This window comes from Xyrauchen texanus, chromosome 17 (genome assembly GCF_025860055.1).
Source record: "Xyrauchen texanus isolate HMW12.3.18 chromosome 17, RBS_HiC_50CHRs, whole genome shotgun sequence".
Lineage (NCBI taxonomy): Eukaryota > Metazoa > Chordata > Actinopteri > Cypriniformes > Catostomidae > Xyrauchen > Xyrauchen texanus.
This window is the reverse complement of record NC_068292.1, coordinates 42,285,480-42,311,119: the sequence shown is the minus strand read 5'-3', so window position 1 is coordinate 42,311,119 and position 25,640 is coordinate 42,285,480. Positions and strand designations below refer to the sequence as shown.

General features: G+C 35.7%; 1 protein-coding gene across 1 annotated transcript in view; it reads right to left on the bottom strand.

The window, feature by feature from the left end:
- Positions 1-2,233: 2,233 nt before the first annotated feature.
- Positions 2,234-25,640, bottom strand: part of LOC127657756 (ubiquitin-conjugating enzyme E2 E2) — a 37,491-nt gene continuing 14,084 nt past the window's right edge. The window contains exons 4-6 of the mRNA XM_052146637.1: positions 8,583-8,715; positions 4,433-4,580; positions 2,234-3,052 (exon numbers count right to left, since the gene is read on the bottom strand). Coding sequence (XP_052002597.1) covers positions 2,955-3,052; positions 4,433-4,580; positions 8,583-8,715 — 379 coding nt within the window. The 3' untranslated portion in view covers positions 2,234-2,954. The remainder of the gene's footprint in view (positions 3,053-4,432; positions 4,581-8,582; positions 8,716-25,640) is intronic.

Below are 25,640 nucleotides of genomic sequence, written 5' to 3'. Positions count from 1 at the left end.
AATCCAAGTATTATAGAACAGGCGTGGTTAAATGTACCAGGAGGAATACTAAAATAGCCGTATGCTTTAGTAGGTCTGTCGCATTAGATTTAACCACAATCTATTAATCATTAACCAGATCTTGATCTCTCTTAGTTAACTGACTTCTTTAATTGAGGTAGCACGGATGATTGGAGCAGAACCGTACGGAGGATGTGTGTCATTATACAAGATTAAAAGGTTTATATATACACTTCTCTTTTAATTCCTTTACTACTGTTAAAATCTGTGAATAGTGCAAATGGATGGTAGCACCTCTGAGATGGTGAATCCAACCTTATTGATGTCCACACAGTTCACTTTGCAAAATTTTCCCTACTAAACAGTCAGAAGCCAAATACTGACATCTAGTGGACACATGTGATATCACTTTTTCATGCATATACAGTATGTCTACTTTGGAAACTATTATATCATTTTAAATATGGATGAAGGTTTCCCAAGCATCTTATCACTGTGAACTGGATATAGTGACTTACATAATGATTCACCAGCTCTTAAACACAATTTGGTCTAAGCTGAAATCAGACAATGTAAACGGGGTTATTGTTTAATAAAACAATGACACTTGGAGGCCATTTCACAAGCCCTTTTTGTATTTAAGCACGTGCAGGATAAGAACTATACATATCTACAATTCAATTTTCACTAGGTAAAATACTAATTCAAAAATGCTACTTCTTGATATTAGTAATCACATATGCACAGGAAAAAATAAGTTTATTCTTGATATAAAAAATTACGTAATTACTCGTGGGAATACCCAATCTTGATATCAAAATTGGAATTTCAACATTTTCCTGACTAATTTCTGTCACTAAATTTCATTGATAGTAAAAATATCACCATGATCTCTCATTCACTCCTGTTCAAAATGCTAATTCAGATATCTAGAACCAATTTCTTATGATTGAAATTGCAATTTCACAGTAAGATTTGATACTTATTTATATCAATAAATGCATTGCTACTAGTACAAATATCCATTCCTTTAGTGAAAATGCTCAAATCTCTAGTCTAAATGTATTTCAACATGTTAGATGTGATATTTACAAGCTGAAATTGCATTTTTGAGATCAACAATGGATATTTCCACGAGTAATGATGTCATCACGAATGAACATTTTATACTAGTATATGAGTGTTTTCACAGGTGAAAATGGTCATATCCTCTACATGTTTAAATGTCAAAAAGGGCTGGCGATACATAATCCCTTACAAGTTAAAATGGTTTATTTCACATGTCAGCAATGTATTTCTTCATACTAGTAAAAATTATAACTTTTCATCTCAATATTTTCATAGTTACTAGTAAAAATATCCATTCCTGATAAACAAACTATAATGAAAATGCTAAATCTGACCTGATCTCTAAATGTATTCCAACATGTTTGTTTTGGTATTTCAGATATCTGGAAATGGACTTCTGATATTAATAAATTGGAGACCAATTAAAGATATCTTGAAAGGCTTTCTTACTAGTTGCAATCACATTACAGATATCTGGAATTATCATTGCCTCTAGGGAAAACCAAATAAGCATTTTCACTAGTTTTTGATATCAGGACTGGACATTTGTGAAATGGTGGCCAGCTGATAGAGAGCTGTGCAATGTGTATAAACCTCACTCCCCTGACCTCAAGAGGTGCACTAGCGACTGACGCTAGGAGCTGTAGCCTTTAGCCTCTTTGTTAGTGCACCCGCCTCCCATGCAAGAGATGCCGGTTCGAGTGTCGTATGGAGCGGGTAGAACAGGAGCGTCACATTTGCACCAGTAACAATGTAATAATTGATATAAAAAATGATCTATTTAACCAGCAAGAAGTGTACTGCTTATTTGTGAAACTGTAATTTCAACCAGTTAGTAATTATAGATATCTGTAATTGCGTTTTGAACATGAGTGTACTGTTGAAATAAAAACATTTATATCAAGAATGAGTATTTCTGCAAGTAATGACATCATTTATAATCAAGAGTTAACATTTTACTAGTGCAAATGTAATTACAGATATAAAAAAATGTGCACTTTCACTAGTAGTAATTCCAGTCCTGAAATAATGACTTTCATGTCCTGTGATTAAATGTCAAAAAGGGCTTGCAATAGAGGCTGTGCATGATACACATTTTAACCTGGCGGTAATAGAAAACACTGGAGTGCAACTGACTTGAACAGAAGACATTTCATACAGTAAATGACAATTCAGCCACAGTGTTTATTTATGGTGTTTTTCCATGAAGCAAGTGCACAACAGTCCATTCTGGCCAGAGGTGGCATGTAGCAATATGTACATGTTTTTTTTTTCTTTCTTTCAATTTTCTTTTTAATTCACAAGCAAGCCTATTTTCAAGTGGCTGCCATGATGTTTGAGTTTAAAAAATACATACAAACAAAACAAGGGCCGAGTTTGGAGTTTGATGGATGCACAATTTGTCATCCTGTTATATGCACAACTTTACTGACTTCTAACAGAAGGGAGTGAAAACTAAAATAAATGCACTATGCAGGGATACAAAAAAAAAAACAACTACAAAAAACAAAATGTATCAGCTGTATTTGTTCCTGATGCCACTTAAAAAAAAGAGAGGATATACATTAAGTTGAAGGACAATAATAATAATTATAATAACAATAGTATTCCTTTTCTCCTAAGGTAATTCAAACATTCAGATAATTGGAAAATAAAGTCCCAATCTACTCTTTGTATAAAAAGAAGCTTTCAAGTCAACAAGGAACAAAAAAGGACAGTCGTCCTCACAGAAAGGGTTACAGGAAGTTGAAGGAAGGGGGGGCCAGATGTATTGTTGCACTTTTTTAGTGTGCTTTGAACAGACAGGGAGAGGTAGAGAGGCGCAGAAGGGGCGGGACGGAGGGGATATAGTGTTATGTGTGTTGTGCCGATACTGTAAGAGTGATTTATGTGGCGTATCTCTTCGTCCACTGTTTGGCTATTCTGTCATGTTCCGTTCTGTTGGTCAAGTACTGTGTGGCAATGCTCCCAACCAGAGGATCAGCTGCAGAAACAAGAACATCAGCATATTAATGAGCCAAATATCCACCTTTTTCTCTATAGGGACTAAATGAGGTTATTTCAAAGTAAAGAGTGTCATATTGTGCACTAGTGTAAACAAACATTCCCTGGATGAAATTTTTGATTTAGTTCAAAAGAAAAGAAAGATAAACTGATGATGAAAGCCAAAATTTTAAATGCCAAAGTTTAAATCCATTATTTGTATAGGGGGTCAAAAACATACATTTTCGCCTATGGTTTTGGAGCAAATCTACAGGTCAAAAAACCACCTTAGAAAGGTGGCAGCATCATTATATGACTTTTACACAGAGATGGGCAGATCTTTTACTTAAATCAGTTGACTTCAGCACCACTTGTTGCATTATACGCTAATGGCGAGAGTCCAAAAATGGGGAGGGGGCACTTTTTTCCAAAGTTGGAGTGCCTATAACGCCAGAAGCTTTAAATATATATTGAAATCCTTTTAGATTCTGGTTCTGAACAAACTTTCCCATTTCCATCTTCATTTACAAGACTCTATATGGTTAAATCCCAGAGATATGGGGCTCTCAATGTGGCTCCATGCATAAATGGTCAAATTTGACCCATTTTCAATGGTCGAAAACCAAATGTGGGTGACATGGTATGAAGCTATTTCTTCTTGTCCAACAAAACAGAAGTCTGAAGTACAAATAACATTGAAACTAGGAATGCACCTTTATTTATTCACATTAAAAAAAAGACATTAACCATTTTTGGAGAGCAGACAATTCACTTGTGCTACGAGAAAGTTATTCCAGTATTCTTAAGATCATGAAAAAGAATGTTTTCCTTTCCTTTACAATATTGCGGCCTGATGAATTGAGCAAAGCAAGAAACCTTTACTAAGAAAGTTAATATGGTCAATTATGATTTCATGTTGATTTTAATACAATAATTTCAGTAAAGATAGTTTACATGTAGCACAAAGCAAGTAGAGGGTTGTTTGTCTATGGATCGCTTTTCTGGGGCTAAAAGTTTACTCGACACTATGCCCACGTCCACACCAATCCATTTGCGTTTGAAAACTGTTTTCAGTTTCCTAACATCATCGTTTTCCAAAGTACACGGTAATGGAGCGTGTTTTTGTAAGCTCTGCTTTCAGTAGAGGAAAATGTCGTTCTAGTGTGGATGAGAGGCGTAAACCTAGCAAAGTCGATGCATATAGTGTGGTCGTGGCCTAGGAGGCTGTTCAATATTAGCAACACAAGACATGATTGACCTTCCTTATTGAAAATTATCACCGAACGGCAACTACAAGTCATTAGAAGAGAAGTCTGTGGTGGATACTAAATGCACCACCTCTAAACCGTTCACATTTAAAGCTCAAGGTTTTGAGTCTCACCTGGGTTGCAGTCTGTGAGTAGAGAGCAGATGGACAGCAGCACCTTAGAGATGGTGAGCGCAGGACTCCAGTTGTCCTTCAGAATGTCCAGACAGATCACACCCTGACTGTTGATGTTACAGTGGTAGATTCTCGTTCTAAACGTTACCTGGGAAAACATACCAAATTCATTGAAACATTGAAAGGATTTTCTTTTCAATCGCATGCTTGTCGATTGTAATGTGAATGGATGGTTGTTTTGCAAAGTTTTTGTTTAAGTAGTTCTCATCCATGATGGGCGGGACAGTGGACCAGCTGAGAGGTGCGTTCCACAACCTACTCTACTGGGTTAAAATTGATTGTTGATCAGCATCACTTACTGTAAAGGCATGAACGTGCAGGTGAGTATTCACGTTGCTATTGGTGTGAAGGGTCCATTTGTCGGCAATTCGTCTCGCTGTTTCGAGTCGCGTTTGGTATGAAATGACTTTTAGGGTTAGGCTTAGCTGTATGTAAACAGCATTTAAAACACATATACAAACATGCAAATAAACAATTCTATAAACGGGTACAATTCATTCAGAATTCCCCAGTCTTCATTATTTTGGTTACTATTAGTCAGGCCCAGACAGAGGCCACACCTAGGTGTGGGTATTACTACAGATTTCACGATTCACAAGATCTTACTTTGATTCCAATTTAATTCTCATTCATTTGGGTATATTTCAGTTATAAATGTCCATTTTGCTTACATATGAAAGTTTCAAGTTTATTATTATCCATTTCAGGAGTTGAGAAGACACCATAAATATGTAAAACAAAACAAAAAACATACAATAATCACAATCATAAAAATACTGTTCTGAACTTCCCTTCATTGATTCTTTATTGTGCAAGTTCAACATTCTAATCGCTATTGGAATAAAAGAGTTTCCCGCTCTTTTTGGAATGCATCCTGAGAGCTCTAAAACATTGGCCAGAGGGCATCAATACAAACTGACCCTTAAGAGGGTGGTCAAGATCATTTAAAATGGCCTCCCCCTTCCTTAAGACTTGCCTCTCATAAAACACTGACAGTGGAGTCTGGCTTGCCCCAATGACCTTATTGGCAGCATTTACCAATTTCTGCAAAAGTTCTGCTTGGCCAAACCACGCCACCATACAAAATGTTAACATAGATTCAATATAATTATGATAAAACAGGGACATAAATGTTTTTCACACATATTAAAATTATACATTTTCCTGAGGAGGAACATACGTCGAAGAACCATCTTGCATATAACATCTGTATTTGATTAAAAATTTAAGCAGTTGTCCATACCAGTCCCCAGGTATTTATAGTTATCTACCAGTTCAGTGACCTTCCCTTTGATAACATTTTACTTCGGAACAGGTGTACACTTTCTAAAGTCAATAACCATATCCTTGTTTTTTTGTTTTTACGACATTTAATTCTATATAGTGTATATCACACCAAAACACAAAATCATCCAATAAAGCACCATGACCATCTCCCCCTTCTTTCAGTAAACTCATGATGGCACAGTCATGGTCAAGTTATATGGGAAACTTGGTACATTATATAAATATAAATTAAAACGTTAACAACAGGGCCCAAACTTTGTAGTTCAATACAGATGCAATATTCAAAAACAACCAAAACTTCAAAATAAAAGATATTGCAATAAAAATAAATCAATAAATCGATATCGTTCAAATGAATATTGCGATAAATCATAAAATGTATATATTTTTTCTCAGCCCTAGCCATACCACAATACAAGAGGAGCTTAAATCAGTGTCAGAAACAAACGTTTTGGGGGTAATATTTTCTCAACTTACTTAAAAGAGGGCATACTTTGTCTACACAAATAAAAATACTTTTTATGCCAAATACTTCAATTAAACTCATCTACAATTCTCAGTCTGAATAATTGGATTGTTACTAACAAATTTAATTAACAAAACTTTGCCTAATATGTAATACTAGGCCTGGATTAGAATAGTTAAAACTATATCAGATGAATGTATTTGGGGCCATTCACATCAAAACATGTTTGTGTCCATCTGCACTGTTATTGAATTGTTTTTATTCGTAAACATGCACATGGATGTCTTTGACTGTTGCACTGCATCTCTAAGTCACCATGTGAATTTAAAACTAGAGCTCGACCAATAGTGGATTTTACAGATATCGATACCTAAGGTGAAGGAAAAGGCCGATAACCGATTAATCAAATGATAGTTTTTAAAAATGATTTATAGGTTGTACAACAAAAAATATAAATGAACTATAGGCCGAAATTAATATTTAAGATCACTGATTTACTTTGGAATTTTACTTTAAAAATGTACAAAGAGAAACAAAAGCTTCTTTACTATTCTTCTAACAATAAATAATTTCCACTGAACATGGATCTGTTGAAAACAAGAACTGAATTTTTTTTTTAAGAGAGAAAAAAATGAAATATAAATGGAAGATAAAAAGATAAATAAGACACAAAAAATAACTAAATATTATAACATGATTAATATGATTTTTATTTTGTACATTTAAACTTTTTTGCACATGTCTGTCCTATATATGATAGAACATTGCAATTCTATACTATGCATATATATATATATATATATATATATATATATATATATATATATATATATATATATATATATATATATGTGTGTGTGTATATATGTACAAACACACATATACACATGCACGAGCACTTTATTAGTAACACCTGTACACCCACCAATCGTGTGGCATCAGTGCAATGCATAAAATCAAGCATGTCAGGAGCTTCAGTTAATGTTCACATAAACCATCAGAATGGGGAAAAAATGTGATCTCAGTGATTTCGACCATGGCATGAAAAATATGGATATTGTCAATAGTTCCAAATAGCATCTATCGTCAGCGATTACTCAGTAATATCGATATAGTTGTCTACCTGTATTTAAAACTACTTTTAAAAGTGCGTCTTCAGACACCTGCATTCTGTTCCATTCGTTGCACTGCGTCATGCTTTTTTTAAAAGAAGGTGTTCATTCTGAGCGGACACTAACAAGGGCATTTATTGCCAACTTTTTCAGGGGCATTTTTGTCACTTTTTGTGGCATTTTTGCATGCGAACATGGAGGCATGATTCTGAACGAACTACAGGAAGTATAAAAAAAAGCATAAACATGTTCTGCGTGTGAGACATCTGTGTAAGTGACCGAGGCTTTCAGGGCAAACCTGTAATGGACCCTGATATTCCATGCCTGAGATTCATGACAGTTTAATTGCCACCAGAATGACTGACTCCATCCTGCCTCCCTACAAACCCACAAGAGCTGGAAGAACAAAAGCATACATGATATAATGTGGCCACCGTGCAAACAAACATCTTATTTTACAAGGGGTTTAAGAGACAGTTTGAAAGTGTTAAAGGTTAAAGAAAGGCACAGGGGGCTCTGGGGGCCGCATGCCATTGAGACTGGGGTGTCAGCTGCTGTCAGCCAAGGGTCTGTAGGTGGGGGGCTGGGAAGAGAGAGATAGAGAGAAAGACATGTCCCTTGAGGCACAAAGAGAGAACAACTAGCCTTATGATTGCACCCTCCATTACCAGAGAATCCCCTCACACCAGAGAATCACTCTGATACCACAAACACCAAAAAAAAATAAAAATAAATAAAAAATCACCAAAATCTCACCCTCTTCTGTCAGAGGGCCGTCACATTCACCAATCAAGAATGGAAAAAGGGGTGATCCCTCTAATTCTCTAAAAGACTATGGCATGTCATTAACATGCATTTTCAGTGATGAGATCGCAACTGGTAAAGCCAGCTGCAAATGCACCCAAAACACACTGTGAACAGGTTGTAGCACGTATTTCCAGTTTTCAAAACTATTGTTTTGTGAATTGAGGAAATGTAGTGTAATATAAATACAAGTGTTATTTTAGCAATATTGTTTACGATAATAGCTAAATATACAGACCAGAATGCTGATATATATACATAAAACATATTTATGATAGCAAATAAAATGGACCCAAAATAATAAAAAAGAAAGAAAACCGAATCATCAAATTAATCTACCAAATGTTGATTTTAAAATGGCCAAATGTGGTGACTCATTCGGAAATATACTTCAGTGCCAGAGATATTTTTCTGCCCTTACCTTGGGGGGTTTAAACGGGTAGTCCGGTGTAAACGCGATGTCAAGGAAAAAGACCCCTCCTTCATACACAGAGCCTGGCGGTCCTAAAATAGTCGACCTCCATTCATAGATGTTATCTCCTTTGGGACCAGCACTGTTAAGAGAAGATATGAGAAGAGGAACAGTGAGAGACCGGTCATTACAGGAAGAAAAATCATCATTAATTCATGAGTGAAAAGCCAAGATGGGAACAAGACAACAGAAGACATTGGTGCCATAAGGGGGCCTATAACATGGAAAACGAGATTTCCTTTGCTCTTTTGAAATAAAAGAATGGAAGTTTGATCGAATTTTGGAGGCTAATAGGGCTGGTTATTGTCAACTAGCCAACGATTCAATCATAGTGATGCGTCCCAATATGATGATTGGATCACTATTTAATCAGCACAAATGTGCAAGAATTCTCTTCACTTTTGTCCAGAATGGCGACTCATTTAGATGACCTGCATCTTCATTGATTGAAACTAACTCACTCACTACTGTAAGTCTACAAAAGTGATTTGTATATTGAGATGTCAGATTTGGCGTGAAATCACAGGCTCATATCATTCATCCTTCCGTCATGTCCGTAAACATCTAAAAGTAGGCGGTCATGTTTTATGGCAGGGAAACTACGCTGTTCATTTCAGTCAGTCACTGTCACACAGTTCAGGACAGCATCACTGCAGCCGGGATGGACGTTTATCAATTAACGCTTTGGAAAATTTTTGCTATAAAGCTTGGATATGTTCTCTAATTTCTTTTGCCCCAGTCGTAGAAATGCACAATGTCTGTTTACAATGTAATCATCTCAAGTTGTTTAAAATGTACAGATTTGATAGCATAGTGGTGGTTTGTTATATTAATTTGTTTAGTATAACCATCTAATATATATATATATTTACAGCTAAAGAAAATATTCATGAAACATATTATTAAAATTTTTGTATTGCATATTTCTTTCATGTTTAATAAAGTATATGTCATCCCCATCATTATTAAATCCTCATTTGTGTTTTTAGTTTACAGTGTTATTGTGTGCATAGACATACTATAGTAGTATTACGGTTCACTTGCATTATAAGCAGAGGGTGTACAAATGTAATATAAAATAATAAAGTCTTCCATTGAACTCATAATCAACCTTTTCACGAGTTTCACCTCTTAATTTGATAAGTGTAGTACAATACAACAATTAATAGTAGATAAAACACACGAATGATCATATTAAAATATGCTGGTAACTGGTGGCGGTTTGTTATGAATGTAAACGTGCTTGGAGTGTATTGTCAGAAAAACACTATTAGGTGTAAAATCCATTCATTCAAAATACGTGTATACGAGTGCTGTTTATCTTCATCAAAGCAAGTAATATTTACGTTTTAAATGTTTAATAGAATAACATAATATCAACATGAAAATAGCACGTTATGACTCCGGCTCTGAATATCTCCCAGTCATGATCACACACAGACGATGTCCAGGAAAGCTCAAATCATGAGACTCATCCGTGCAGAAGAGCAGTGCTGAAACACAACTCACGTAAATTATGCTTCCACAAATTGCTTGCAATTTTACATTTCCACCACAGATGTCACTAGAGAGTACAAAGTTCCATAGTGCAAAGTTATGCATATTTTACCACCCAAATATCATTATCGTAACACGTCATATTGGGGATATTACAATAATATCAACAGTAATATTACAATTACTATTCCCATTGTTTTCAATGATGCGTCTTATTACCATGACAGTAATTGTTTTAAATTGTATTACAGTAAAAAAATAAAAAAAAAAAGATGCTGTTGTACTATGTGTGTTTTTTTTTATTATTAAAATCAGTGAAAATTAAAAAAGGCATTACCAACAGAGAACAACCATGACTTAGAAATACTTCACAATTTAAATAATAATAACAAAATAAATCACATTGCATTAATAAGAATTTCATAACTCTGTAACTTTTTTTTTTTGTGTTACAGTAATGAGAATTGGGGGGCAACATGTGTGCAGAGATGGGACCAAGTCACACATGTGCAAGTCTCAAGTAAGTCCCAAGTATTTTTTTCTTGGGCAAGTCAAGTCAAGTCAAGTCACAGGCCATGTCAAGTCAAGTCCAAGTCAAGTCACCTTATTATTTTAATTTTACCTGCAGAATCTGATCATAATAAAGTGAAAAGACAAGATATAAGTAACTGTCAGTAAATTACAATACTCATGTTCAGTAAAATACATCATGGAATCAAACAAAATTGTAACTTCATAAAATTATTTATTTTTCACTTCTGCCAACAGTGTTTGAAATGTTTTAAATTTTCAACATTGAGTCCATAAAACAAATAACAGCTTAACATCCAACAGACTCCTCTCAGAACACCTCCCTCTCTCTCTCTCTCTCTCAAACACAGTTACCTACATTAAACTTTGTTACATTTCTCCTCTTTCTCTCACACACACTCCCTCTCTCACACACACACTCTCTCTCTCTCTCACACACACACTCTCACACCCACACTCACTCTCTCTCCCACACTCCCACACCCACACTCACTCACTCACTCACTCTCGCGCTCACACACACACCCACACTCACTCACTCGCGCTCACACACACACACACTCACTCTCGTCTCTCGCGCTCACACACACACACACTCACTCTCGTCTCTCGCGCTCTCACACTCCCTCACTCCCACACCCTCCCTCCCTCCCTCCCTCCCTCCCTCACACACACACACACACACACACACACACACACACACACACACACACACACACACACACACACACACACAGAGTATATCCATTAGTCATTACCTCTTTTAAAAGGTATTGCACCTTGAGGTACCAGCGCGCATGAACGTCATGGCAACGTACAAAACAAAGTACCTCGCGCGGGAAACACTTAACGTAAATGCGCGTAACTAAGGTAAATCAAGCAGGCTAGTATGCAGCATAAGCCACGAAGTGTTGGCGAAATAAAAAATTAAATGGACAGATTTTTTTTTCCAGAAAACTTCTTGCACAAAATAAATTCAAGCACTTTCAAGGACCTGTATCTATGTATGTTTATTTTCAAGAACTTTCCAGGGCCTTGAATTTTATTTTTCAGATTCACAAACTTTCAAGGATTTCAAGGACCCGTGGGAACCCTGCTATTATTACATTAGCTAACTACCAACTAACCAGATCAAATTAACAAATTGACAAGCACTTACTGGGCAGAATGGCTCTTCAAATGGCGGATCGAAATTGGAGGTTGTCGTCTGGCTGTCCGCGATCTTAACGTTGCATGTCTTGCAAAGCGCTGTTCGTCTTTTGCCATCTTGATAATAATTTTTGAAGCCGAAAGCGATGACCCTCGGTAACGTTACCCCTCGGCTGACATGTTGATGTGTTGTTTATCTGATCTAAGTGGGCGTGGTGTGCGTAAGGTACGAGAGGGCATGGCTGATGATAGCCTATAGTGTCGTGAGTATTCTCAGCCTGCGCTCCAGCTGGATCAACTTTATTTTTTAAAATAATTTACATATTTTATATTCAAATTGAAAACATGATGTCATTAACACTCAAGTCATTCAAGTCTTCGTGTCTCAAGTCAAGTCAAGTCCCGAGTCTTTAACTTCCACGTCAAGTCTCAAGTATTTTATTTTTTGTCAAGTCAAGTCACAAGTCATAAAAATAGTGACTCGAGTCCAAGTCCCCAAGTCACAAGTCCCCATGTCTGCATGTCTGTAACTGTCATGAAAATAATGTCACAAATGGCCCAACAAATACACTTGATTTTCTATATGCAACAATATCAGTTTTTTGTTTGGAGTTAAATTGGGCCAGGATATTTTTTTTTAAAGGTTTTCAGGAGAATCACCCTAGGAAATTACGTGAATGCACACATAAATAAATTATTAACGCAAGGATTTTAAGCATTAATGCAATATTGTTTTTTTCCTCGGCCCTTCTAAACATATCTGCTTGTTTTAGCTATCGCAGTATTGCCACATAAAAGTCAAATTTTTGAGATAAAGAAAGCAACATCAGCCAGCCAATCAAAATCCACTAATCACAAGCCAATAAAATTGATCAACACAGCTCATGTATTTATGTGCATGACAGGGAAAACGTGTATAATATATGATCAAAAGTGTTGATTGCGAATGGCACAAATGAATTGTCATGTTTGTCTCAAGCCTACAATTTGCATGATTACTAAGTGGTCTAATTATGCACTAAATAATGTATTGGTGAGGTTGAATTAAATAATTAAAAATGTAGCATACGGCATCAACATTTTTGAGGAACGCCCCTGAAAATCCGGTAATGTTAGGCCCCAATAATCTGAAAAAAAAAAACAAACAAACTGTTCGACAATTGTGTCCGATTAGGTCTTGTAAATGTAGCCTGTATATGACTCGACTTAGAATATTTATCCAGGATTCAAAAGCAATGTGACACTACTTTATCCGACTAACTAACACAGCTGTTTCAGGTCAAATTCATTCAGAAAGATGAACAATACATTTAAAAGACAAACGAAATACTTCAAATGTAATTTTAATGTGATAAAGGTCATTCAGATCATTGGACATCAGGTCATTAGACAGCTAAGCCAAAGACGGTAGCATACTAGCTTTGTAATTGTTCGTTTGTGAAAAGGGTTGTTACATCTGCCAGATTCCCCTGAGATAAGTGTAATATTTAAGATTTACGGGCCATTCGGTCTACAGCTGTATCTATGCCAGAAACACAGACTGGGATGACATTCAGCTCTGAAAGCCCATGATAATAAACAATCATTAGATTTGTTCTCAGTTAAACAGCAGTGGACACAAACAGACACACTCGAGTAGGCACTGGAGCGTGGTCCGTAAAGGGTTTTCTTTTTCCCATGATGCTCCTACTTTCTCTTTCAAACACTCAAAACCTAGTAAGCTGCATTATGGTCTACTGCCTACATAGGCAACTGCCATTATAGGCCATGTCCACACAGACTCTTTTCTGTTTTCTTGAGTCATCTTTTTCTAAAGTATGTGGTAATGGAGAACATTTTCAAAACGCTCCGAGGACAACGCCATTCCAATGTGGATGAGGGGCGTAAATGTAGTACAATCTATGTGTTTTTAAACGAATACATATTAGTGTGGACATGGTCCAAGACCACATCCACGCTACTGTTTTTGTTTAAAAACACATTGGTTTTGCTACGTTTACATCCACACTGGAACAACGTTTTCCTCCATCAAAAACGGAGACTTTTAAAACGCTCTTCTGACTTTTAATCGAAAACCGATCGAAAACATTAGTGTGGATATGGTCTATGGCAGCATTCTAACTGAAATGGAAACTCATAAGAGACCAATTTGGGACACAAGCAGCAACTTTCATGGGAGTCTTGACTCAAAATTGATTTCACCGAACTGATGCACCGATGTTTCGGCCACATATATTTATCGGCCAATTATTGACCAAATTACCAATGGTGTATTTATAATGAATTACATACATTTATTGCAATGTATAATGTTTATAATTCTTTCTTTATATCATATAAAGTACCTACCACAATCTGTATGAAATGTTATGCATAACATTAATTTGTAATGATCTTTCATAATATGTCAAATGTGCATTTTATAGTTTAGAACAGTGAAAGCTAACCATCTCTATGCAATAACGTTTTAAAGAGCAATATAACCTTTTTCATTTTATATATGTTTTCATCCTTTTTTAAATCTTTTTATTTTTCATTATATTTTTCTGTCATCGTCAAATTTAGCTGGTGGTTGCTTAATGCCCCATATATGTAGGCTATTCTGGTTCTATATACATATAGCTTGGGCTCTTCCTTTTATCATACAGTACACCGTAAACCCTAATGTTGTCATTACTGGAAAAATATAAAGTTGTTTTAATTGAAGCATTACTTGAAATGTCAAGTTTTAGGCTCATAACTCAACTATATGTTTCAGGAACTTATTTATCTTAAAAATACATAGATTTATGATTTTAAGTGTTAATAACTTGAAACGATCAAGAACAAGATTGAGGCAGTGGGAAATACCCATAATCCCCTGCACTTGATTTTTTTAGTCCTGTTTGCTTGGTCAAAGGTAACTTTTGGGGACATTTAAGTAGTTGTTTTTTAAAATTCATAGAGGTTTTATCTCTTTAGTATTAGTAAATAGTTGAACTCAGGAGTTGTTTACCAATGCTATAACTCTATTGAAGCCATCAGCCCATGTTAATTCAACTTCAATATTTAAAAATCATGTTAATCTGGTTAAGAACTACACAACCATTGATCCAGCAGAGAAAGATCCACCAATCAGAGAATCTCAGCAAACAAAAGTGCACCAAAAGAGCTCTGCAGCGACTGTCCACTACGCGCTATGAATGACGCAATCGAGTCGCTCTCCCTACACTCTCAAACTACCTGTATATTTGCAAATATCTGAATATATTACAATTAAATTAAAACACATAATTTCTATACTTATAATCAACATTTTTAAATCAATGGTTTTAAAAAAAGTGTCTACCTTTTTGAAATAGATTCAAATTTAATTTGTTCATAAAAGACGTTAAGTACACAGTGCATTTGTCGTCTTGTCCGATTTTCTAATACCTTTTCACTCCAAATCAAAGTTTGTAATGTTGTGATCCACCTCGAAGCTGGTTGATTTGGTTCATGGCTTAGAATGAAGGAATTCTTGAATTCCCATTGGAAGAAAAAAAAAAAAAAAAGTCAGTGGAAAAAATATTTCTAGAACAATGATGGCTGAAAAAAACAAAAAACAAACAGGAACTCTTGCACTCTAATTACGAATAGCTATAATATTGTGATATATATACTGAAAGCATGATATAAAAATACCGCCCACTTCTAACCAAGAAACCGAATGTTGTCGTAGCTGTATAAGCAGTTGACGAAAGTGCTTTAAAATTTTGTTACAGAACATGGCACAACGGTCTAGTGTTGAGTAAAAAAAAAAGTAAAAAAAAAAAAAGGTTCCATAGACGTCTGTGGTTTCACTTTGAAGAACAGTGGTACTTGCTTTGTGGTCATGTTGGTGCAAAAACAAGAGTGGCTGTCGAGAACTAAAATAATAATTTCCTTTAAAGTGCAGAAAAACAAATAAAAATGCATCACTTGTGCATGTAAATCTCATCTTTGCTGAGACCATTGTGCTTTTTGGAAGAAGATTATGCACTTCACTTGGAACAGAAATGCAATGATGTCCAAAAAAGAAAATCAGCCAAACTCTATTTCCATGCAGCTCTTACAAGCTTTAAAGACTCTAGAGAAAACAAGTAACCTCTGAACACAAGCTGTGTATGTCAATTAAGGCTTTTAAGGACATAACTCTTTCTCTGCATGCAGGCACATACAAACCACTTGATTTAGTGTTGAATATAAATGCTCCCACTCTAATCCATGAGTGTAATGTGTCGGCGATACATTATTTTGAGTGACAACATACTTCGACCTACTGGTTGACTTGCATGAGTTTTTTGCAGTTAATTGCAGATGCGAATACAAATATTTAGAGAGCATGGTTGTACTAATGGCTGATATGTACAGCATGTATACTATATATTACAAATTAAAAGACAGCAAAAAATAAATTCAATGAACAATTATTTTACACAATAATTACTAAAAAACACTGACAACAAAAATGTTTACTTGCAGCAGGCACCATTTTTTTATTCCGTTAATCTCAAAATAGGCATTATTTGCTATCAGTCTGGTCTAAATATATAAATGTTTATCACCACTACTTTGACGTACCTTTAAAGAATCTAGACAAAGCTGACGGATCATCTGTGAGTAAACCTTTTTTATGGAAAACCTGTAATATATTGAGCCTGATTTGATCAAATGTGACTGTGGCAACATTTTCGCAAATTAATTACATGTATTTCAGTTGTTCGGAGATTAAATCTCCACGGAGTAGTGCTAATATATATATATATATACACACAAATTTACATTTCCCCTCCATCAAGTTTTAAATCAACAAAACCTACCTCCCTACTCTGAACCTAAACCCAACTGACAGTGTCATAAAAGCAAATGAGAGATGAAAAATGCAATTGCTGAAGCAACCATATCAAAAAGCAACCATCCTAAACAGTCAAATAGTCTTAATAAATCTGCATTGCGGACATTTTCATTAAACTGAGAAAGACTAGGCTACCATTTAGTATTTTTACATTTACATTTATGCATTTGGCAGACGCTTTTATCCAAAGCGACTTACAGTGCACTTATTACAGGGACAATCCCCCTGGAGCAACCTGGAGTTAAGTGCCTTGCTCAAGGACACAATGGTGGTGGCTGTGGTGCTCGAACCAGCGACCTTCTGATTACCAGATTACCAGTTATGTGCATACTGGGGTCTTTCGTAAAACACACTGGAGAAAACGAGAATAATGCGAAGTGAATTCAACTTCATGTGTCTGAAATGTATCCAACCGTTCAGCTAAACTAGGTTTGTGATTGGACAATGTGCTTCCAGAGTGCCTTTAAATGTAACGTTTTTCCCCATCTAAAATTAGTTTAATAAATGGTATATATAGTTGAGAAGATATGCTTTTAACTCTTTCATAATTTATGCAGATATAAGAGATACATTTTTTTATTTTGTACTGCCCTTCAGTTTCTACATAAGCTGATATATAAATGTCAGAATATATGGTTCAATCAGACTTTTACATTTTCAAAATGTTCTCTTGGGGGATACCCCTCAACCCCCATACAGTATCTTTCCTTAGTCACAAGGCATCGTGCCCCTTGGGTATCTAAAACATTCAAACACAAATACAGGACTGTTGTCATTTAGCGTCAAAACAAACAGTTGATTTGATCTTTTAATATTCATATTAAAGTGCACAAGATTGATTAACTCAGTGAAATATTTAAATCTTTTGGTAAAATATCCCCAAAACGCCACTATTTTGGCTTTGTCTCTGGGGCCACATGTCCTCATCCCTGCCCAGTTTTCAAGAAATGGTTTTAACTTTTTTTTCCTTCACAAAGTACTACTGCTGCCAACTTGAAAATGTATAATAACTAATTAAAAAATTAGGATTCCTTATGTCATTTCATAGCTATACAACTACTGACATCATACAAGTTATTGACCTGACCTTTGCTGGGAAGGAAATGTAGAGACCGGACCTCATGGAATTTTAATTGAATGCCCCTGGTCTAGATTAAGAACATGGGCTAAATATCGAAAATTACTCAAAAGCATATGATCGATATTCATGCATTGTTTTAGGGCGATAAATATAGATTGTTTAATCACTCAGCCTTAATTTGATTGCACTAAAACATGCTTTTAATTGTAGTTGGTTATGTTCAAATGTAGCATTCAAACACCGTTTTTGCTCAAATGATCTAATATCCTTTTTTATTTTTTTCTACAACAAACATCATACCATTGTCTGCTTTACAGACCCTCCAATTACTGCAAAAAGAAATTGTGAAGCAATGAAACAGTGTGTGATTATTAATGTGTGGGCTACAGGCAAGGATGCACGATCTGTCAATGTGCAAATCTAATTAGCCAACACACATTCTGCCAGAAGGTCAAATCAGAATTAAACAGAAGCAGCTGGCAGAGATGTAATAATCTATAACGTAGTTCAGTTTTAACTGAACAGCTCTGACACATTTTATCATTGATGAATTTAGCAGACAACAAACTTTTTAATTATTAGCCTCATTTACAGGAAGACAGCAATCGATAAAGATAGACAGTCTCCAAAAGGACACACACACACAAAAAAAGGCACCATAAAAGCATTATAAAAGTTTTCCATATTACTTGTGAGCTATACAAAGTCATGTGGACTACTATAATGATACTTTAGGAGCTTGAAAGACTTAGAACCCATTCACTTGAATTACATGGAAAAGAACAACCTAGATGTTCTTCATAAATTCACTTCCCTGGAAGAACAACATGAGGGTGAGTGAATGATGACATACGTTTCAATTTTGGGTGCATGGGCATTTCGTCAAACATTATTGGGTGTTTAGCGACCAAGCACTTACTGTATATCTATCACAATTCCTATAATAATGGATCTACAAAATGCCAAGATCAAAGCATTTTTAAGACCGTTAGAAAATAATATAATTGAATATTTTTGTGTTATATTTTCCATATATCATAGAGATGATGCGACAAATAACGGAACAGGATTCATTTCTTCCATGCTGAAATTCTGAGACTCAACTGGCTGTCAAGTGCATATTGAGCGATACATAACACATAAGATACACGTATGTATTTTCTCATTCTCTTATTGAGTCTAAATAGACGTACAATGTATGGAATTTCAGTGGCACACACAAATGACAATAGTCTAATCATACTGTTCATGTGTTACATTTGCTATAGTTTACTTCCATGTGCTTCTTCATCAAATAGCAATGTCAAATGTACATCAAGTCAATCACTGAAACAACAGCCACCTTAACGAGCAAATAACATGTGTAATATGTATGTGTACATGCATATGGAATACTGATCATTTATTATTGTCACACAGAAGTTCAATGAGATATAGCATAACAGTCATTTTTATGAATCTTGTAATAAACAAAGATATAGGTATCCTGTGAAATTAAACTTGCATAGATTTGAAACATTTATACAAATATGATTTATAGAAGTGGAAATATACACTCACCTAAAGGATTATTAGGAACACCTGTTCAATTTCTCATTAATGCAATTATCTAATCAACCAATCACATGACAGTTGCTTCAATGCATTTAGGGGTGTGGTCCTGGTCAAGACAAACTCCTGAACTCCAAACTGAATGTCAGAATGGGAAAGAAAGGTGATTTAAGCCAGTTTGAGCGTGGCATGGTTGTTGGTGCCAGACGGGCCAGTCTGAGTATTTCACAATCTGCTCAGTTACTGGGATTTTCACGCACAACCATTTCTAGGGTTTACAAAGAATGGTGTGAAAAGGGAAAAACATCCAGTATGCGGCAGTCCTGTGGGCGAAAATGCCTTGTTGATGCTAGAGGTCAGAGGAGAATGGGCCGACTGATTCAAGCTGATAGAAGAGCAACTTTGCCTGAAATAACCACTCGTTACAACCGAGGTATGCAGCGAAGCATTTGTGAAGCCACAACATGCACAACCTTGAGGCGGATGGGCTACAACAGCAGAAGACCCCACCGGGTACCACTCATCTCCACTACAAATAGGAAAAAGAGGCTACAATTTGCAAGAGCTCACCAAAATTGGACAGTTGAAGACTGGAAAAATGTTGCCTGGTCTGATGAGTCTCGATTTCTGTTGAGACATTCAGATGGTAGAGTCAGAATTTGACGTAAACAGAATGAGAACATGGATCCATCATGCCTTGTTACCACTGTGCAGGCTGGTGGTGGTGGTGTAATGGTGTGGGGGATGTTTTCTTGGCACACTTTAGGCCCCTTAGTGCCAATTGGGCATCGTTTAAATGCCACTGCCTACCTGAGCATTGTTTCTGACCATGTCCATCCCTTTATGGCCACCATGTACCCATCCTCTGATGGCTACTTCCAGCAGGATAATGCACCATGTCACAAAGCTCGAATCATTTCAAATTGGTTTCTTGAACATGACAATGAGTTCACTGTACTAAAATGGCCCCCACAGTCACCAGATCTCAACCCAATAGAGCATCTTTGGGATGTGGTGGAACGGGAGCTTCGTGCCCTGGATGTGCATCCCACAAATCTCCATCAACTGCAAGATGCTATCCTATCAATATGGGCCAACATTTCTAAAGAATGCTTTCAGCACCTTGTTGAATCAATGCCACGTAGAATTAAGGCAGTTCTGAAGGCGAAAGGGGGTCAAACACAGTATTAGTATGGTGTTCCTAATAATCCTTTAGGTGAGTGTATATTCTGACACTAGCCACTTTTGGTGATAGGAATGAAACTGTTTTTTTTTTTATTGTTAGATGATTCATAAGAGAAAGATTGAAGAATACTAAAGAACTGGGGGCATAACTCCAAAACATGGATGAGGGGTAAAGGAGGTGAAATGAGGTCCTGGGTCACTAAAGACCCGAGGTGAGCATTTAAAGGTTAAATAGTTTTACATTTTTGTATATATGCAGCATCTCTAAAGAGACATTATCGGATTTTTCACCATTTCGGTCCATCTCTCAGCATAACTCTTCTATAATTGTGCATTCATTGAGCTGATATCTTCCATTAAGCCATGCAGCAGCAGTGTTTATAGAAAGAGGAATTTAATGGAGCAGTTTTCTCTTCCTATGACCATGAAATACAGATACCAATTACAGAGTTGAGACTTTCTTTGCATTCCCTTGTATTTTCACAGATGATCTTGGTTCTTTTAAAAACACCATGCAATAGCTCATCTCATGTACAAATATCACAATTATACGCAAACAATTAGTGCTTTTTCAAAGAAAACATCAGTCTTTAAAGCAGAGAGTAATCCTTTAAATGTGAATTTCTTAGCTCACACAGGTAACAGATACACAAAGCACGTCATCTCTTGACATGTTTAACACTTTAACATTTACATTTTTACATTTTACGCATTTGGCAGACGCTTTTATCCAAAGCGACTTACAGTGCACTTATTACAGGGACAATCCCCCCGCAGCAACCTGGAGTTAAGTGTCTTGCTCAAGGACACAATGGTGGTGGCTGTGGGGATCGAACCAGCAACCTTCTGATTAACAGTTATGTGCTTTAGCCCACTACGCCACCACCACTCCTTTAAAGGACTCCTTTAAAATGCGTCCACATCAGGTGTAAGTTACAATTGCAACTTTTTAAATGTATTTTAAATGAACTGATAGCTTGTGAAGTTTATGTTTCAAGAAAGACTGGGCACTGTAAAATAATTATGGTTTTATTATTTTATAATATCAACTAGGGCTATAGATTTAACATGTTAATTTAGTGCGAAAACATTTATGAACAGTAACGATTTTCTATTGCATCATATTTCTAATAATAACAACATTACACAGGTAACACTTTACAATAAGGTTCCATTTGTTAACATCAGTTAATACATTAGGTATCATGAACGAACAATTAATATTGTTTTACATAGTTTATCAATCATTGTTAAATGTTAGTTAATAAAAATAATTTTCATTGTTAGTTCATGTAAGTTCATAGTGCATTAACTAATGTTACCAAGTACAACCTTTGATTTTGAACATGTATTACTCGATGATGTAATTAACAAAGTTAATAAATGCTTAATAAGTATTGGTCATTGTTAGTTCATGTAACTAATGGAACCTTATTGTAAAGTGTCACCATTACACAGTATATTTATTACACATTATATCATAATTTTTAATAATCGAATACCAAATTCTCTTATTTTGGGGTAAATATTGTTATATGATTATTGACATTATCATTTAATTAATTAGATTTTTTTAGCAATTGATAGCCCTTATATTAACAATAACAATAGAAAAAAATAAATAAGCCCATGCTAAACAGAAATCAAGATGGAAAAAGATATATTTTTACAGCAAAATGCTGCTATGAAAACCTTTCATGTGCTAAATATTTTTTAAGGAATGATAGATGGTGTTGGGATAAACACTGCACAATGTGTTAAATAAACACATCTACCGCAGCTATGCAAACATGTCCAAAAGAAGTGGCGTTTGGAGAACACTAAAATAAACAGGTATCAAATTCTAAGTGTCATGCAGTGAATGCTGCTGTTCTGCCGATCACAGAGCCAAAACAGCCAAATCCCTCCTTCCTTTTTCTTTGCGAGTTACAACATGATTTGGGTAAGTAGTGTAGCAGGATATGGTAAACAGATCCTGCCTTAAAGACAAAATATTGAAAAAGAATCCAGATCAAACAACATACTGGCATCCATTTCAGGTTTTCCCAATCCTCTGCACTGGACATCAAATCAGGACCTGAACACATGGGAACAAGTGTCTGAAAAGTATTCATGGCCGTTTCCATGAATTGGGTGCAAAATAGGGCCTGAAACTTGAAAATGAACAGGGTTCCCATTTATGGAAAACCTTCAAATATCAAAGAATTCATAAACGATTGTGAGTTCCAACCCTGGAAACTTCATAGAAAGTATTAAAATATTGACAGGAAAGGTCAAAAACATTTCTATAGTGAATATACATTTTCTATTTATGCTCCACACTAAAATATTTAATTTGCTACAAACTGTAGCAATTTGTTTTTATCCTTATGAAGAAAATCACAAAATCACCAGAAAAACAATGGAAATTTATTGAACAAATGGTCAGTAAAAGGTGCAAACTCTAGGAAATGGTCAAACTATTCATATATATTAATATAAAATATTACTAATATAATTATAAAGCCATTTTCTTGTGACATGTGACATGTTTAAATACTTGAAATAATGTTTCAATAAAAGAAATAGGTAACTAACTTTTTGATCATTAAAATCATGAATTAGTTGTAGTATTAGTTGCCTCCGCTTCAGACACAGTCAATCCGCACATCTTATCATGTGGCTCTTTGTGCATGACACCGGAGACTCACAGAATGTGGAGGCTCATGCTACTCTCCACGATCCACGCACACCTCACCACACGCCCCATTGAGAGCGAGAACCACTCAATTATCGTAGCGCCTCTAGTGATCATTTTACCAGGGAACAGCAGCGAAACGTAGAATGCTGCACGTAAAAGTCAATTTGCAAAAATGTAGTTAATAGTAATGTTCGTTCTATGAGACTAGGTTGTAAGATCATAATTGGCATCGGTGCAAAATCAACTTCACATTATTAAACAGCCAAGTTAAAAACAAAAGACTCAAAACGTTATGAAACACACACTAAATTCTGATTAGAAGAGCCAAATTCCAGTTTTAAAATAGCCGATGTCTGATGCACACGCACACACACACACTGTTTAAATTCATGCACCAAGTTTCAACATTGTTTCCAAACTGTAAACTAAACTCTGATTTGCGTTGTGCCTAACAAACACCACTTGGCCTATTCATTGATTTTTTTTTTTTTAAGGGACACATTACACTTCATCACTTAAAAAACAAAAACAAAGCAGTCCTGCCCACTAATATCCACGTGGGCACTTCGACAGCAGTATAAATGGTATAGCGGAAACTCTACTGGTTAACAAATTTCTCAAGTTGCACCACGTTACCGTTATTGTGCTACCCTAACAAGGAGTAAAACACAGATGAGATCCTCTGACACCGTTCTACCCAGCCATCCGACTGCAATTACATCACATCAGTCTGAATTTATCCGGCCAGTACGTTTCTTTTTTCCTGATTCGCCCCTGCCGGTGACATTCACTTCTAGTAAAATTGCAGATTCCACGACAACTTACTAACCCCAATACTCAGCCGAAAAAAAAAGTGTAACATTATTTATTCCTAGACCTCAGCATTCAGTCTTAAACGGCGCCTCTCGTTTTCTTTGCAGATGAAATCCTATTAATGTCGTTCCAGCTCATAGGCACAAACACTCCCTGTGCTCAAATATTGAAAGAACACCTACAGCTTTCTTTTGCAGGCGGCACAAACTCAATATCAATTTCGAGACACTCTTATTGATATGAGAAGGGTTGAATAGAAAGCTCTTTACACAAAACACGCCACTCAATTCTGGCTCTAGACTTCTAGTGAATGTCTAACAAAGTACCAATGATCAGATATATATTACATTGGCATCTAGTTCATCAATCATCTGGCAGAAGGGTTATAGCTTTCAGCTATGAATGAAGTAACCAGACAGGAATCCACAAGGACTTCACTAGCTAGGTTTCCATAGAAATGTTTCACATTAAGCAAATTTCTAAAAAAATGTGACTAAAGAAAATACAAATCGTTGCACATTTCCACCCACTACGTTATGCACATTATCTTGATGGAGACGCCTTGTCATGATGGAGCAGCTGAATGAACCCTTGCTTTTGGGAGAGTTGTATTTTCAGGATTGAAGCAACTGTAACTAGCTTGTAACCTTTTATTAAAGGCTGCTGGAGATGCTCCTGATTAAGTGTAATATCTGATATAATGAGGGCCGAGTTGACTGCGCTGCCATATGCTGCCAGTCTCCATATACCTGGGAGCGCCAAGTCTCAGAACTGCTCTGGCAGATTGTGAATAGGGCTGGACAATGTCTTAAATTATATCTCGATATTTTTCAGCCCGTTGACGATATTTGATATATATCTCGATAATGATGTATTTGCTCTAAAATGGCTCTTGGGAGTTGTTTGCTTTTTTTATTTTTATTGGAGGAACCATCATTTCATCCAAACAGCCATTGTAGCAAAGTAGATTCAATATTTTAGACATTAAATAAAAATATACATTTGTGTATTTCATACACAATGATAAATAGTAGCTTAATAAAAATCATTATATACCTTCAAATGTGTTTACTAATATGTTTTTGTGAATGAAGAAGTTGTGCATAAGCTATTTCACTAACTTATTTTTGAAACCCCAGTTGAACATTGCATAAAACTAAATTATTACTATCAGACACATCAGGTTGATTATTATACTATAATGCAGAATTATCATTATTATATTGATTATTAGATTTTCATTATACAAAAGTAATATATTTCTGTCTCCTTTACTTCATCTTCACATGGGGGCTTTTATTTACACACAGAAAAGGCAAATGTTTATTTGACAGTTTACAATGTTCAGCATTTCCTGAAACACCGTAATCTCCTTTTATCTGCTATTCTGTGCCACGTTTGTAGATTTGTATAACAACTTGTAACGGTTACTAATGTTTGAAATTGCGTGAATGCTTGAACCTGCATTACTATTATTTCACAATGCACAAGAACTGATCTAAGAGCGATGCAAAGAGCGTGCACACAGTTCAGCGCATCACTGCTTTGTTCTGACTCACACACTGACCATGTTTGTCTGTCTTTAAATCACAGCCTTTTACAGATTAATAATCACATAAGACCAATTTGCCATTTTAATGTTATTTTATTTAATTGTGCAGTCCT